At 29.9% G+C, this 19,249-nt stretch overlaps 1 protein-coding gene across 1 annotated transcript; it reads right to left on the bottom strand.

Annotated features, from left to right (window-relative positions):
- Nucleotides 1-104: 104 nt before the first annotated feature.
- Nucleotides 105-2,607, bottom strand: LOC145042368 (uncharacterized). The gene is made up of 2 exons (XM_078990767.1): nt 425-2,607; nt 105-331 (listed from the first exon to the last, which is right to left on the bottom strand). Exon 1 carries the CDS (start codon nt 2,472-2,474, stop codon nt 441-443), a length of 2,034 nt encoding a protein of 677 aa, XP_078846893.1. The 5' UTR covers nt 2,475-2,607; the 3' UTR covers nt 105-331; nt 425-440.
- Nucleotides 2,608-19,249: the final 16,642 nt, after the last annotated feature.

Raw genomic sequence — 19,249 nt, 5'->3', positions numbered from 1 at the left:
TACAATTGTGGTTGCAACATCAAATCATTGATCCTTTCTAAAAACAGTTGATGATTTCCTTTGTGCTACAGATGAATAATATGCTATAAGATTTCTAACATAAATTTAGAAAAAGAAAACACACACTAGATTAACATTACACAAACTTGATAAATGTTTAGAGGCAAGAATACCTCTACAACAACACATACATATAAGTAATTAAACACTTCGCTATAGGAAATCAAACTCAAACCACTTTAGATTTATTAAAATCCATCCTCATAGTTGTTTGATCACACAATATGCTTCTAGTCCATCCATTATCTTGTAATCAACGTACCTTCTTCACCTGCATACGCATCAAGCTATTTGTTAAAAGAATCCATCTCCTTCAATTTGCCCTATTGTACTTGGATTTTAATGGAAATTTGTTCTTATATACCTTGGAATCAATAATATCAGCTGCAAGCTTGCATGAGTCTTGCATTTGTGAACGCCTTTGAAGTATGTCTGTTATGCGATTCGTATTTGGGTGTTGGGATTACTTTCTCGAAAGCTTCAACAAGCAATGCAACTTTCTTCTTCCTAGCTGGCGCGAGTGTGGTGACTGCTTGTTGTAACGCGAAATCAACCATCCATTCCTCTGCGTTTTTCCGTTCGTCCATCGTCTGGTGCTTCAAATCCACCGTTTCTGCATCTGGATCTGCTACTTCCGGTAGGAAATTAGGTCCTCGTAGGTTGTATTCCCCTGAATCCTCCATCTCTTTGTCGGTTTTTTTGCGTCGTGTTGATTCGTTGCGATTCATGGAGGAATCCGGTAGCTCCTCGCTGGAAATTACAGGTTTCTCATCTGATTTGCTTGTAGGTTCTTCATCGATGGAATCCAACAGCTCCTCGCCGGAAGTTGCAGGTTGTTCAGGTTCTTCCTCGATTTCTGAATGTTTATCGGATTCAAAATCCATGGAATTTGACCTACTGCATGCCGGAATTTCATCATGTTCTCTCTCGGGATTCTCCTGCGTGTCGGTTAAGCTACTGGTATCCAATTGTTCGGTGGATTCGTTATCCTTAGCATCAGCCGGAAGTTCATCGGAAACCTTTTGATTCTCTTCGCCGGAAGTTTCAGGTACGTGGACACTGACAAGTTTATCTGTTTTCGTATGCTCTGTTTTTTCTCCATTGATGAAAATCGATATGTTATACTGTATGATGTTGTAGATTATCGTGGTGTGATGCTTGTCTGTTGATTCGGTTCTCTCCGGTGAGTTCCCGCCAAAATCAGGAAGAGTTTCCGACTCTCTAGAAGTTTCTTCAAGATCTCCGGTAGGTATAACTTCATCCATTTTTGCTTCGAATCCTATATTTTCATCGTCTTCCATTTCCTTTTGGTGATTGATCTTCATTTGCTGATACAAACTGTCCGATTCATAATCATAATCACCCTCCGAATCAGACCACGCTCCAGAGCTCACGCTTTCTTCATCGTACAACTCCTGAAGCCCATCGTACAAGCTCTCAAAACCAGTCTTCTGAATTTTCTCTTCACGACTATCATCATCTTCAATCTCCGGCGACTTCATAGTTATTCCGTCATCGACACATGAAGTAGAAGAACAGTACCCCTCCTCCCAATCCATGGCGGAATAATCCAAATTATCCTCCTTGTCTTTACTGTAAATTTCAACAAAGAAATCTCTGTTTTCTTCTCCTCCTTCTTTTTCTATCACCGGAGTGACAGGTGTGGCTTCCATTTCCATATCTGCTTCTGGACCTTCATCTGCGAAGATCACCTGCTCTGTAACAACTTCATCGTTTTTCTTCACACCAGGCTTTGTCTGACGTGGAGATAAACACCCAAGCTTAAAACTCTTCTGATTCTTCAAAGCACGTCTCCTCGCCGACAAAAAACATCTCAACGGCGGCACCGGAGCGTGGTGGTGGCCGTTGAGCGAACAATAATTATACGGACATACCTTCATAGCCGACGTCCCTTCCAACTCAGTCCCTCCATGACTGAGTTCCAGGTAACTCGGAAACTTCGCGTCTTTCAAAGTCGACGAACACGTCGTCCTCCGAGCACTTAACATCACCGGCGAACACTTCAAAGGCCTCAACGGTTTAAAACTCGGAGTTTTCGTCAACTTCCTCACCACCTTCAAACTCGATGGCTTCACTTTTTCCGAATCACCTTTTAGAGTCGGAGTCATCTTCCGTACATCTTTCCTAGCATCGAAGCTGGTGGTGGACTTCATGTAGTTGGGCGATTGCTTCTGCGGACTTGCTCTTGCTCCGGCGTCATGTGGTCTTTTCTTCCTGAGAGGCGGCGGCGGTGGTGGCGGAGAGGGGCGGGAGTCGACGGGTCTGGGTTTCTTCATGATCTTTTTGAGGTCATGAGATTTTGGAGACGATGGTCGGAGGTATTCCAAGTGGGTATCGGATTTAAGGAGATGAGTTTTGATACCAAGCTTGTTTGGAACCTTTCTTTGAACCATTGTCAAAGGTGAACCACTAGCAGAAGCATAAAGAAAAGTTTGGCAGGTTTTAGGGATATCTATGGGGGGAGATTCCCAGGTTATTTGGTTATTAGAAAAGGTGATGGATTATTGGGTGATGCTGATTTCCACTAAATGGACGGTTTGTTTTGAGGGGCATACTTTTGGATAAATATTCAATAACATAATCAGCACTTTTAAATTATATGAATTATTACACATCAACTTTATGTGATTATTTTTTAGTGATGGAATACCTCCACCCTAAGTATCTATCTAAACGAAACGAGTCGAGTTGAATCTGGTTATGTCGAGTTTGAAATCCGATTCGAATGGAAAAGAAAACTCTAGTCTAGCTCGATTGAGTAAGTTCGATAAAAATACTAACACTTTCGAGTTTCGATTTTGAGTTTCATTCGATTTGATTAGTTATTAAAAATAAAATTACATAAATTTTTTGTAATGAAAAGACTATTAAGTTCAACTCGATTAGGCTCTGTTATGAAAATATGAGTAGAATAAAAAAGATAAAAGTATAAATTTAACAAAGCTCAGTCAAGCTTGTGAGCTTTATAATATTTTATTACTTAGGCGGCTCGATAAGATACTCGAGGAGCTCGAGTTCCAGTCTACTTGAACATCGAGTCGATTCGAAGTATGTTTCAAGTTGATATTTGTGTAAAAAAGTTCATCGAAATTCTAAAAGGTTGATTTATGACAATCCCTAGCAGATTACATGATTTCAGTTTCAAAAATATATTATATGGCAGGTAAGGGTGAGTGGTCCATGAATCAGACCGGATGGAACCTGAATTGGATCAAAACCGAATTAGCGTTTTGTACAATCCGAAGACTAAGTTGAATATGTATATATCGTGCTTCCTGATTCAATTCGGTTTTGATCGTTTTTCGGTTCAATTCATTTTTTAGGATGTGGTCTAGGGATTGGATCGAAACCAAACTAGCATTTTTACAAACCAAAGATCGAACTGAAGATTAGAATATATGTATACGGTCCTTGTTTAATTCTGTTTCGGTTGGTTCGGTTTTTACAGCACATGTCTAGTTGTTTGTTCAGATAGGAAAACCAATTAGCTACATTGTCGTCGTGAGCGCAAGTTGTATAAAGAACTTATATCCCAAATCATAAACATGTCATTCTGGAATCAACCGACCTAATACTATCGTGTATATATGTATGATAATTGATAAAGTTGTAAAAAGGGTAAACGTGAATATGTGATTCCAAATCACAATATCTAAAAAGAGATGATGTTTAATTTGAACTGAAATTTTACTTTAGAACTTTTACTTATTTCGTGTTTAGGTAACCATGAAAAGACTAAAAAATTTATGTAAGATCAAATCCGTTTATCATGTAATAATGTTAAATCAGTCTTGGAGGTTTGGAGTTGTGTTCGATATGCATAATGTAGTTATTAGTTTAATTTTTAAACTTACTGACATATATTTTAATGAAATCAGTAGCTTATAAACAAGTTTTATTATGAAAAATATATATTTGATTTACCTTACTGATATGCTTATTGATATTTTCTACAATTCTAAAATAAAAAATATATTTATTTTCCACTATATATTCTTACATGTTTATTTTATATAATTTCTTATCGGCTGGTTTTTATCAGATAATATTGTTTTATCAACTAACTTATTTGGTAAAAGCTAATTTTAGTTAATGACTAGCTTTTATTTTTATGTTAGAAACTAACTATTTAGAAATACAACTTAAAGGAAATATGTAATTATCAAATTTATGTTTGTGCATTTGTATGCTACATTGCATGACTGGATAATTTCAGAATTATTTATAATTTCAAAGACCTAGTAAAAAGTATGTGAGTGGAAAGAAGGTGAAGCATGATTTTGAGATGAATTAATAACGATTAGGTATGAAGTAGTTGGTTTAGGTTAAACGGAAATTTTGAATAAGTTTATTTGGTTTGATTATTGATTTTAGTTCAATATAACTAAATTGAATTGAGTAGCAAACGTTTATTATTATCAAAAAATTTATTTTAAATTATCTACTAATTATTATAATTAGAAAACTGAAAAGAAGCATATTACAACGTCATTCTAGCGGTCGCCATAGTCGACACCTAATATAAAATAGCTTAATCATAATATTTCTAAAAATAGGAAGATGATGTTAGACCTTATTTTATCTCTTGACTATTACTTAAATACCATCACCTTAAGCAATGTGAGTATAAAAGTAAAATATAACAAGTGATAAAAATGGTATGTGCCTTAATCACATAATATTGCATTGTTTTTATACATGATTAATCTTTCGTATCGACTGCAAGGCTTAACTCTCATAGTCTAGAGTCATTGTATTGAATATCTATAGCTATAGGAATAAATGACAACTATATTAGATTCGATAGTGTTCACTACTCAAATCGTTAACAGTGTATTTATTTAAGATAATATATACCTAACAACCTTATATAAGCTTAGGTACCTAACTATATCTTACTACGTAATTTTGTATCATATCTGCATTGTAATCACCCAAAGTTCTTAAAATTTAACCTCATAACTTGATTGCTTCCAAAATCTTTGGACCTTCACCATTATTTTCCTTCAAATGATGTATTTCTATCGGATACCCCCTGGTGGGTTTCATATACTACCGTTACAAATCAAATGGTGTAGGAGGAATATAATGGTGAATATTTGAAAATCTTTGAAGTAAATAAAGTTAAGGTTGAAGTTTAAGAACCTTAGACGATTGCAATGGAAATATAATGCAAAACAATGTAGTATAATATGGTTAGGTACCTAAGCTTATATAAGGTTGTTAGGTATATTCACTTTACTGATCTATATATATATATATATATATATATATATATATATATATATATATATATATATATATATATATATATATATATATATATTAGGGCTGACAATTCTCGACACGACACGCGATACGACCCGCGACACAACACGAAATAAATGGGTTTGGGTTGAGTTTTTCAACCGGCCAACCCACCAATCCGTTTATTAAACAGGTCATATATGGGTTTCTCAAAAAATAAATGGATTAACCTGTCAACCCGTTTATATTCATAATAAAAAAGTTATATTAATTTTAAATGTATTTATGTATCAACTATTAATATTTAATAAAGTTTATATAATATATACCACTGATTCATAGATCATTTGACTTTTTTGATATTTTGACTCGTAGTGGATGCTCTAAGGTAGTAAGTCGTAACCTATAAGGCTAAGTTTGTAGCATGTTTCTATAAATGCTTTTAATTTTCATTTAGATGTTTAATACTTAAATGTCTAAAATTTGGACCCACGAACCCAAATCTGATCCACTAACCCACCAACCTGTGAGCCCGTATAAATAAATGGGTTGGAAGGTCATATATGGGTTTATGTTCCAAACCCACCAACCTGTGACCCGCCAACTCGTAACCTGTATATTTAAATGGGTCGTGTTTGGGTTGACATATTTTGACCCGCCAACCCGCGAACCCGCGACACGCCAACCCGAACACGCCACAATTGCCAAGCCTAATATATATATATATATATATATATATATATATATATATATATATATATATATATATATATATATATATATATAAAGGGAACTTCTCTAACGAGGGTTTTCGGACCAGCTTTTGTGTATCAACTAATCTCCAACTGCAAACACGAGCCTTTGCCTCAAGCTTTGAAGTCAGACGAACCCCCATGATCAATATTATTTAAGATAATATTAATGCCTAGCTGTAGGGCTGTAAACGAACCAAACGAACACGAACAAGGTCTTGTTCATGTTCGTTCGTTTAAGTTAGCCGAACAACAAACGAACATGAATGGATAAACGAACGAGATTTTATTGTTCATGTTCGTTCGTTTAACAAATTACTTTGTTCATGTTCGTTCATTTATGTTCGTGAACATTCTAAACGAACATAAACGAACAAAGATAAAAAAAAAAAACAATTAAACATATATGAACATAAACGAACATATAATATAGCAATATAATAAAAAATAATTAAATATAGATGAACATAAATAAACTTAAACGAATAAACATAAACGAACGTAAATGAACATCGTAAACGAACGTTCACGAACATAAATGAACGAACGAGACTATTGTTCATGTTCGTTCATTTAACTAAACGAACGATAATTTTTGTTCATGTTCGTTCATTTATTAAATAAATAAACATAAACGAACTTCCCGTCGAACAGTTCACGAACGGTTCGCCGAATGTTCAGTTCGTTTACAACCCTACCTAGCTGTATTAAGTCTTATGGGATGTTCAACATAGAGCTTTTGAGAGTAACAAAAACTCGATTTAATTTTTTTTTTTTTTTTTTTTTTTTGAAAGTTTAAGCTTAAAACTTTAACTTTAAATATCTAAATGCAAAGCTAACTAAGGAGCTTTTATAAGCATTAGTTTTTGATTTTTATGTAATTTACTTAAAAGGTTATAACTATTTTGTCGAACAATTCTACACAAAATCATGTTAGAATTAAAGTTTCAGCCTGTAGCTAGTTTACCAAACACATTTTAATTTTAAAAGTATTTAAATTAAGATAATTATTGATTGCACAACGATCGATCAAAAGTTTGGATTTATTTTTCTACAAGAGCACGAGAGAATTATGCTTTTGTTTTTAGTAACACCACATCAATTAATATGATTAAAGTAGTCTACGATGATTTTGGAAAAACATCTATTGTATATGAACAAGACAAATTTTAAATTTTTCTCCATTTATTATACCATAGCCCCTATATATTGATTTCAACTTGTAGAAGTCAGAATTTATAATTTGTACTGATTAAAGGTTGTAGATATGCATTATTGTGTTGCCTATCTATTATGACATTTTAAATAGAGGGAGGATTTGGCCAAATAAATATTTATGCATAAGTGAGTGTAGGGTACGAAATAAAAATTGTATCATTGTAGAGACCTACATTTATTTGTCTCATTCCCCTTTACAGTATTTAAAAAACCACATTTGACATCATATACAAAATCTGACGTGTATATATATATATATATATATATATATATATATATATATATATATATATATATATATATATATATATATATATATATATATATATATGTGTGTGTGTGTGTGTGTGTGTGTGTGTATTACAACTTAATTTCTATTCTTAAGACATAACAAATAATATAGTTTTTATTACAACTTATATGCGGTAAAAAATTCCGATTTTATTAGAGAAGCTATCTGTATAATAAATATTTTCGGTTATCTCTATTCTAATAAATGAATAATTTTAACCTTCTTTGGTCAAGTGTTACTTTAATACAACTCTTCATTAATATTATGTCATATGTCATTTAGATATATTAAGCAACTCATTTTAAAATTCAAATTTATATTTTTTAATTATATGTTAAATTTGATGTTATAATAACTTTAAAAATTTGATATATCTCTTAATTAATAATTTATTTAAAATGATTTGTTTAAAATAATTGATTAATAATTATTAATTTTTATTATAAAAGTTTAATTAATTTTATAACCGTGGTTTCCACGGGTTATAAACTAATTAGTAAATATAATAAAATATAAACTTACATTTTTTGAGTTTCTATTGAATGCAAGTGTTGAATTTCTATTGAATGCGACATGGTGACATTTGTATTACTAGTTTAACTACTTGTATTTCTGTGAGTAATACCCTAATATAATATGATTAGTATACTATATTTTGGTTATATAATTGTAATAGAAACAATCAATAATATTTCGTATGATATAATAAAAACTAGATAAATATGTATCTTTTATGGGAAATTTAATATTGTTTTAGTTTTATTACGTTTTAATTGGTATCTTTTGTTATAATTCGAGTTTTTTTGAATAAATTATCATCAACAATATCGTAGCTATCACCATTGTAACATTTTTTTTTATGATTTTTGCAATTTACCTTTAATTCATTAGAATTCAGTGACTTTAAGTTTTCTATAGTGAATTGTTGTTGAATGTTCACGTAGTGGTTCAGCTGATGACTTTACTTCACTCTCTTAAAAATGTATTTCTTTAAATTGGTATTTAATATTATCTTTTAAAAAACACCATATCAATTTCTAAATCAATATCTATAGTTCTAACATAACTCAAAGCTTGTCAAAACCATGCTCTTAGTGATCTTTAAAAATAGATAAATACTTACATACTATTCTTTGTCTCATCAATATTCATGGTTTGATCTTTAAAATAGATAAAAAGTTACATACTATTCATTGTCTCATCAATATATATGGTTTCATATTATAGTTGTATGCTCACCTTATTTATTTTAGTCAATATATTGATACCATATAGCCATAATAATGGTAAAGTTAAAATATGCAAGTTCATAGGATGATATACTAGTAGCTTTGATGGTTATTAGGTTTTGAACTTTTGATCATATTATTATGAATAAAATTTGTATCATTTATGGATGTAGATATTTAAAAAAAGCTCCTTAAGTTGGTAATCACCAAATAAATTTAGAATTTATAATAAGATTTTGATTTTTTGTTATTTTTTTTATAACTATGATGATTTTAAAGGTTACACTTTGTATAATTACTTGTCATGACAAACTTTTTCTAAATAATAATACATACAAATTTTTTTATGAAAAAACATATACCATAACCATAGATATGTTCCTAAATTTTGAGGCCTTTATGATTAAAGGTCTGTGTGACTGCACACATACAAACCTCAGGACCGCCACCACACAAGGAGAATTATTGGAAAAGAAAATAAGTGTGTTTGAATATGTTTACAATATACAAATGAATAATTTTCTTAAATGGTACTAACATAAAAGATTAATTTTTTTGGACATCTCCAATAACTAGATAAATAGAGTAATTTTATTTTCTATGTAAAAAGTATATAGATATTTCACTTCAACCCAAAATGGAAACTCCGGACGAGAAAAAAAGAAAACCTTGGGCGTGTTCGGCAAAACTAACTGGTAGTGGGTAGCTTGTAGCTTTTAGCGTTTTGTTAAACGCTATATGAAGTAGCATTTAGATTTGGAACATTTTGATTAAACTAAACGCTAGAAGTTTGTAGTGCCAAACAAAACCTTTTGTTTTAAACGGAACGTTTTGTCAAACGCTACAAGCTAGAAGCTCTCAAACGTTCTGTGCCAAACACACCCTTTATCGCTATTGCCAGTTTATATATATATATATATATATATATATATATATATATATATATATATATATATATATATATATATATATATATTCTAAATTATTCCAATTTTATAAGGACTAATCCTGAGAATTTAAAAGAGAAATCTCCAGAAAAATCTCAAAATTTTAGTCTAATTTATGATAAAGTTCCAAACTAAATTTTGTTTACAGAAAAGCACACAATACCGGTTAAAACTTTGAAAAAACCCTTTTCGGCCGATTTTGAAGATTTAGCCGGTAACACACAAGTATCAAATGTGAAAAAGTGAATCGTGAATGATAGTTTATATGGAAAAAAGTGTAGGGTGATTATCTATTTAAATTGACATTCAGAGTTTATTTTTCATTATGTTTGTAATTTGATGGTTGTTACCGAATAATGTATGGAGGTTAGATGGTATTTACGTTAAAGAACATAATGAAAGATATATATATATATATATATATATATATATATATATATATATATATATATATATTCAAAAATTATTATTTAATGATATTTTTTAATAACATGTGATCATATAGCATCACACCTAATAGAAAGTAGACACTTATTGATTGTGTATTAATAAATATTATCAACTCTTGTATAACGATACATAGGAGGAACATAAGGAATTTGAAGTGGTTAACAAACAATAGACCATGGCGACCATTCTATTCCTAGAAATTGGAAACAAATGTATTTCTTTTGTTTATAATAAAAAAATATTTATTATGTTTATAAATGATTTGTTAATAATAATATCCATCAATTTTATAGTAATTTTCAGAAAAGTCATAATAGTTTGGTTATCAGGTAATTTTCAAAAAAATCAGAATATTTTGAGCAAACTAACGAAAAATAACAGAATATCGGATAAATCTACGAAACCAGCCAAAAATGGTTTTTTCGAAGTTTTAGCTGGTAGTTTGTGCTTTTTTATAAACAAAATTTAGTTTTGGATTTTTTCATAAATTAAACTACAATTTTGAGATTTTTCTGGAGATTTCTCATTTAAAAATCATCAAATGCCCAAGACGAATCAGAAAAAAAGACTTTATTGTTATTATATATATATATATATATATATATATATATATATATATATATATATATATATATATATATATAATAACAATAAAGTCTTTTTTTCTGACTCGTCTTGTATATATATATGATAATAAAAATCGGGTTACATCCAGAAGCTTAGAGCATCTCCATCAGTGCAAGGGATAAGACATTGCAAATGAATGCCAATTCATTGTTACTTTATCAGCTCTTAGAAAATAAATTAAATGGAAAGAGAAATCAATTTTTGGAAAGAAAAATTAATGAGAAATAAAGTTTTTTATTAAAATATTGGTCCAAATTAATGTTTGCAAGCCTTGCAAACTGTGAAAGACAAAGTACAGATGTCATATGCTTTTTGTGACGTGGCATTGCAAATTAGTTTTGCAATAACCATTGTGGATGGTCTTACTTCCTGCACCTACATCCGTGCTTCCCCATAAGGAGGCACACATTGTAATTTGCCCCCTCCATGAATTTTTTTTCAAATGTATTCAAAATTTCAATAACATAATTTTATACGAATTATTTGTTTAGTTATATTTTTCAATAATATAAGTTTTATTGTGACCGTAACAAAAAAAAATAGACAAATTTTAAAATGATAGTAAATTGAATCAGTATTTATGAAAATTCTACGAAAGTTAGAAATTATATATATATATATATATATATATATATATATATATATATATATATATATATATATATATATATATATATATATAGAGAGAGAGAGAGAGAGAGAGGTAGGTTCAATTGAGAAAATAAAAAAGTTTGAGAATGATGGAATCATTCTCAGCTACTCATTTAGTTACCTTCTAAACATAAAGGAGACAGCGACAAACTTGTAAATATGATATAATAGCCTTCAATCACAAATACGAACAGTTGAAATTCATTAGTTTTTTGCTCTTTCAATCAAACCTTCAATTCTGTTTGAATACGAACATATCTTCAACATCTACAATTAATTATACTCCCAGCATCATTAGAACAACATCATCGATAATCAACAAAAAATTCAATTCGTATCATTCATTTAACATCGTTCATCAAATAAAACATCGAAACTAAAGTTAAAAAAAAAATCAAATTAGTTTTTGTTTGAAATTTTCATATATTTCTTTACCAATCTACTATTTTGTAAGATTTAAGTAGTCAAAGTATCATATTTATCACATTTTTAAAAAAGTTAACTTGTATGCACTCAAACTGTTTGATGAAATGCATAAACTAAATTACCACGTTATATTCACATATGAATATGTTTTCTCACCTGAATCAATATGTGATTATTAAAACACAAAACAAATATGCAAGTCTGTATGTTATTTATATGTGAATAACATATAAAAGTTATATATATTTCTGAAAACACATTTTAATATTCATATATGAATATACTGTGCAATATTCACATATAAATATACAAACTATTATTCATAAGTGAATATACGATATAATATTCACAAGTGCATATACTATGTACTATTCTCATGTGATATACCATGTAATACTATATAATATTCACATATGAAAATATCATATAATATTCATAAGTGAATATATCATCTAACATTCACAAGTATCGTCCAATATTTAAATATGAATATACTATGTTTAGTATATGCTATATTCATATATGAATGATACTTAAATTGTAAAAAAAATTAATCATAGTTTTTATTCATAAGTGAATAACGAATGTACTGTAGGACAAACCAGATTTATTTTTATTCACTTATTAATAACGATAGCTGAATATATAAAAAAAATAAATTTTTTATTTTATCTTAAAACTATATAAATATGGATGTCTATTAGTAGAGAATAAAAAATCATGAATTTTGGTATATTTAAAATCATTTTTTGATAAAAATAGCTTCTTAAAATTAAAAAAAAAAAACGAAAAAACTATGTTTTTGTATACATTCATTTCCCATTTCCGTCGGTACGTTGGAGACTTTTGCGGTAAAAATAAATGATTGGTATAGAATGAATCCTCCATTCTCAACCTTTTTTTTTCTTAATTGAACCCTTCTCTCTCTCTCTCTCTCTCTCTCTCTATATATATATATATATATATATATATATATATATATATATATATATATATATATATATATATAGTATTCTATTTGTCCACAACGAACGAAATGTATTACTTTCAAGTTTATAAGGTAATGAAAAATAAATTCTAAAAACATAAAATAGAATTATAAACTTTTTGACAAATAGGATTTAAGTAACGAATACTAATCTGCCAAAATACACTTGTCTTCTAAATGATAACGTAGATGCTTTAATTATTAACACTCATCGCCATCAAACATTGCTGTTCGAGCAAACCCTAAATCCTAAACATTAAACTCTAAAACTAAAACCTTAAACATTTATAGGTATAAACGTGTAAAGCTTCAAAATCATAAGCTGGCAAGCAGAATATCGTGTTTTAATGCATGAAATAAAAAGGTTTGGTTTTGTTGCTTAGAATGAAAGGATGTGGTGGTCGGTCTTTTTTGAACTTTAAATGGCAAAATCGTATCGCATTGGTCGGCCAAAAAGGTTGTGACTGGTGGGTCATATATGCACCAAAGGAGGAGCGTATGGTCAATAATGGTGGTATGTTACACGCCTCTTCCTTTCTTTCTGAAAATTTTCATACCCACATTGCATCTATTTCAAGAAAAACATGTAAAGTAACAACATGAACCACCCATCTTTTTTATAAAGAAAACAAAGTAATATTTCCTTTTGATTTTAGTTGAAGTGTTGCTTTCATCCTAATACACCAAGGTTTGGATTCACCAACTAACTAAAACATCTATTCGTTAGCTTTGTTTCTAAATAGAATGGAAATAAATCAAATCATCATAACTAGAAGTAACAAACATCTAAATAATAAATAACAAGTTTTAACAACTAAATGCTCTCTTGATGTACTAAAATATTTTTAGATATCGCTTGTGATGCATAGCCATCGAGCAACTAGACCAATGGTATTAACAATTGATGCATAACAATGTATTAAATAACCTTTACTCCCCATAATTATTGTCTATTTTTAACTTTTGAATTATTTATGCTTCAATTTTGACTTAATTTTTTTTTATTTGTGTTATATATTACTTGATCAAACTTATAACAATGAAAAGATATTTGAAATACAATTCATTTATATATTTTTTGTATCAATTATTACATATTAAAAAATCAAAATACTTAGGGTAAAGTTGAAGAATAAAAACTTTAAAAATCAAAAGTATACAATAAATATGGGATGAAGATAATATTTTTTTAACAGCAAAAAATATATTAAAAACTAGCAATATCAAAAAGACATTACAAAGAGAAATAGTTAGAGTGTGGTTTTGTAACCAATCACCTAATTAAATTTTAACTTAAGCTTCTATAAATAATCTAAAACGGGATTGAAGAATAATATTGTCTATAATACATTTTTAATTGGATTTTTTTTTGAACGGCGGGATAAAATAAAACTAGCAAGAAGCTAGAAAGAGAATTATATCAAAATAGTAGCAGAACTAGGATTATGAAGCCAAGAGGACCAACTAATATTGGCTTTACTACACCTACTAGAAATCTAAACATAGGATTTATGAACAACATCATAAAAATTCATAGATTTCTTAGGCATATCCGCTCTGAAACTCACACCATTCCTGAAGTTCCAAATGCACCAGAAGGCAGTCAAGATAACAGCATCAAAAGCTTTGCGCTGACCAATACGCCTGATGCTAGTGTTAGCCCATTTAAAAAGAGAATCCACAGTCAACTGAGAAGGGCAGTTAACACCCCACCAAATCGTAATACGGGACCATAGAGCACATAAATCAAAACAATCGACAAAAATATGATCAACAGTCTCCACTCTAGAAGAACAAACAGGGCAAATAATAGAATCCACCATGATACCCCTATGTGAAAGGCGTTCTCTAGTAGGGATACTAGACAATCTAGTTCTCCAAATAAGAATGTTAATCTTGATTGGAACCCAATTATTCCAATGGGTAGAAATACCTCCGTTGTTAAGCGTATAGCCATCCAAGAGTCTTCGAGCCGAAGAAATAGAAAAATTGTCTGACACATCAATAACCCATCCTAGTCTATCTGGGATCGGCTTGAGATGGAATTCCTGTAAAAAACAGATAAGAGTACTCCATGGTTCCTGTTCCGCTCCACCTCTAGGATCACGTCTAAGAGTATTAACTCCCAAACCCAAGGACAACCTATCTGAAATAGAAGCATGTCTATGCAGATCCAGCGCATAGATTCTAGGGAAATAGACAGACAGAGGCAAATCATCTCTCCAAACATCATGTCAGAAAGAAGTGCGAGTACCGTCACCAACTCTAATAGGGCAAAGGTATTGAAGATCAATATCTTTCTGGCGTAACTCAGAAAACATTCGAACGACACCTCCCCAAGGACCATGACCAGTAATAGGGTATCTCAAATTCCAATCCCCAAACCTCCTAGGCATATGTCCGAATGTTATGCAAGATTAAAATAATATGTGAAAAAATTATACGTTATATATAAACCTATAAATCTTGGATATAACTTATAAGTTTAATACGAAATTAACTAATTAGAACTCATTCAACGCAACGCATATTATCTACCAATAATAATATTTTCATCACAAAACTTGAATTTTGGATATAACTTATAAGTTTAATACGAAAACATAATCATATGTTCAACACGTTACTATAACCAATATTAACAACATATTTAATAATATATATGAATTTTTACAGTGAAAATAAAACATATCGATAATAATACAAATATCCAATATGAATATCATATTATTGTGGATTCTTTTTATGTGAATCTCTTTTGTTATAAAAAAAAATACAATATATGAGATTCCATAGAGTAGATTTGTATGATTAATATAGCTGAAGATAGATAAATTATAAACAATATAGGAAAGATCATCTAAGATAAAACAAGGTATCGAGTATAGATAATTGAAAAAACTTACATAAGATTTGAGACATATTTCTTATGTTTGAAATATGAAGGTGGTATCTATTTATCTTATGATCTAATCATAATACAAAATTTAAGAGGCCAATCATTTTGTTTTTTATATGGTTACATGCTATAACAAAATTAATTTTCCTAAAAGGAAAAAAGTTAAAAATAAAATACATTAAAAACAAAAGAAAATTCATCAAATGACTAAAAAAAGGGGGTGTATTGAGCAAATGACCATAAAAAACATAAGTTTATTAAATGATCATGACTTCTACAAAGAGATGCTCTGCTTAACGACGTACACTTTGAGGAACTGGATACATGGGGAAAAGATAAAAAAAATAAGTCTTTTACATAGTTTCGCGGAGAGGGGCTCTGCGAAAATGACTACACCTCTACGGAATGCATTTACACCTATGAGGAAATGGTAGTTGAAAGCATTAATTTTTTCCAACATTTCCCCATATTAGGTCTCTGCGGAACAATGTACACATCTGATGAATGATTACTCTTTTATGCAAATGGTTGGTGATTTTACGAAATCAACCATGACATCTCATTTCCTCAACAATTTTCCTATTCCTCAGAGTGTAAGGACTTCCGTAGAGCCCTTCTCTGCGAAAGTCGTGGTCACTTAATAAACTTGTGTTTTTCATGATCATTTGCTACAATCAACCTCTCCTTTTGATCATTTGATGAATTTTCTCTCAAATCAATCAAACTTTGATACAAAAATACAAATAACTGAGATTGGTTATTTTAAAGTTGAAATCATAAATACATATAATTAATCATATATATAAGTTCCAAACTTTTGAGTTGTAGTGACTAACTAATACTTAGTTAAAAAAACTTTTGAGTTGTAGTGAGAGTTTCAAATGAATATGGTACAAGAAATTCAAATTATACTAACAAATAAGCTTGATTATATTTTGTATCTTTCGAAGTCGCACATTTCCTCTTCATCAATAAATATGAATGCATGCATCAAAAAATAGATTATTTTTTGTTTTTATAACCTCATTTTCTCTATCTCATTCAAGTCATCTTTTTTCTCAATCTCATTCTCTAAACCCAAACAATCTCAACTATGTATATGATAAAAAGGACTCTTGAGTTTTCTAGTGGCTAATAATTAATCATAAATACACATGAGTTAGAAAATTCATAAGTTGTAGTGAGCAACCAATTATAGTTAGAAAGACTTTTGAGTTGTCGAGAAAGTTTCAAATGTATGGTGCAATAAAAATGACATTTATTATAGTATAGTATCGATATTGGTATAATTTTTGTCGAAACAAAGTTTTGTACGTTTAAAAATCTAGAACACCCAAAGAAAAATAAGAACCACCGTATCAAAGCAAAGACGTTGGTTTCTGTTTAAACACAAATACTCTTCCTAATAAATTATGTCTACTATCAAATGAATGGAAAAGTTAGCCAACACCCACCATCGAGTTTTTGACCAAATAAGTGTATTTGAAAAAAATATTTACCAAATAGGTGTACTTTCTAATTATTTACCAAAAGAGTATAGTAATAAAAATATTTACCAAAACAATGTTTTTTTTTTTTTAAAACTTTTTTATATTTACCAAAAGAGTATAGTAATCAAAATATTTACCAAAACAATGTTTTTTTTTTTTTTTTACTTTTTATATTTACCAAAAGAATATAGTAATCAAAATATTTACCAAAATAATGTTTTTTTTTTTTTTTACTTTTTTAATATTTTCAGATATTGTTCTAATTTTTATTGTTTTTGAATATACATATATTGACCTTTTTTTTTAACTCTTTGCTATACTTATATAAAAAAAATACTAACATTATATCTCATTTCATAATCACAAGAAATTGATTTAATCGCACTAAATGGCCTAATTTTTTAATAAAATTCATTTATAAATAATAATGTTAGACATCTTAAAATAAAACCAAAATCAAACATACAATATTTTTTTGGGTATAAATCCAACAATCACTTATTACAAAGAGTTACAAAGAACTGTATTCTACTGTTAACATTGATTGCTTTTTTTAAGCTTTACTATAACTCATACTATCCGATCATCACAAGTTCTCCCGCCCAATAACAAAGAATTGTAACAACATCCATCTAGCAAATTGAACAAAACAGAAATTAAAGATAAAATATAATGCATAAATCAAAATTGAACATAACCATTGGTTGCTATTTAACAGCTTTAACAAAACAGAAATCAAATATAATCCAATAACAAAGAATTGTAACAACATTCATTACAGTCGTTTCTATTTTGTATTGTGAGTTATGCAGCAATTGATAAGCTACGTGGTTTAACAGTTGTGTTATATGCTAACAGGAACCATAAACTAAGGAAAAGAAGGAAGACCACATCAAAAGAAAGAAAACCAACAACAGGAAAATGAATGAAAGCAGACTACAGGAAAAAAAACGAATGCAGCAATTGATAAGCTACCTGGCTGTGGCAGTACCGAAATCGAAGAACAGTTGCAGACTCGTCGGGGTCTTCTGTCGTGGAGGCGGACTCGCCGGCGTCAGATGTGACCGGAATCGGACTCGTCGGCGTCGCTATGGCTGGAATCGAAGAAACAATTGGGTGAACATCGACGTCGGGGGTTTATTGGGTTTAGACTTGAGAGTATGTAGTTCAATTCTCTATTTTTTATTTGGTATTAAATTTTGACCCTAAAGGGTAAATATGTTTAAAAGCACACTTATTTGGTAAATAAGTTTTAACCCTGAGTGAGGAATCAATAGTAAATGAGTTACATAGGAGCAATAGTGATATTGATTCGCATACCGGACATAATAAGGACTTTTTGTAAATTCCTCTTTTTATAATAGTTCGTTCTAACATGGAGGTGATCCAAAATCCAAAGAAATTCCCCGGTCCAAAATACTAAAATAAATTGGAACAAGACTATTCAAATTGTCGTTTTTTTATTATTACCCTTCATGGTTCTAAAATGCATGACATGGTGTGTACTTGGCATGTCATGTGCCATCTCAAAACCCTTCACAGAGGTGATATTAAATGTGACACATATAGAGGTGGGTCAAGGGGTGAGGTTTTTTCAAGGGGTTTTTTTGTAATTTTAGATTGGGCATGACATTATTAAGTTTTTATTGTTAGGATATAATTCTTCTGAAAACTTCGTATCTTTTACACACACATATATATATATATATATATATATATATATATATATATATATATATATATATATATATATATATAGAGAGAGAGAGAGAGAGAGAGAGAGAGAGAGAGAGAGAGACTCGCCATATCTCGTAAAATTTAAGGCTTGTAAAATTTAAAGCTTGCTGCCACACTACGCCTCACGTTATTTAGAACATTTTTCCAATACCAAGAGTTCCTTATTCTTCTTCACCTTAAAAGAATCTACACAGTAGTTTTTCTAACAAATTAAT

Source organism: Lactuca saligna, chromosome 1, assembly GCF_052625555.1.
Source record: "Lactuca saligna cultivar CGN05327 chromosome 1, ASM5262555v1, whole genome shotgun sequence".
Lineage (NCBI taxonomy): Eukaryota > Viridiplantae > Streptophyta > Magnoliopsida > Asterales > Asteraceae > Lactuca > Lactuca saligna.
Note: the sequence above shows the minus strand (reverse complement) of the source record. Positions and strands in the feature narration are given on the sequence as shown.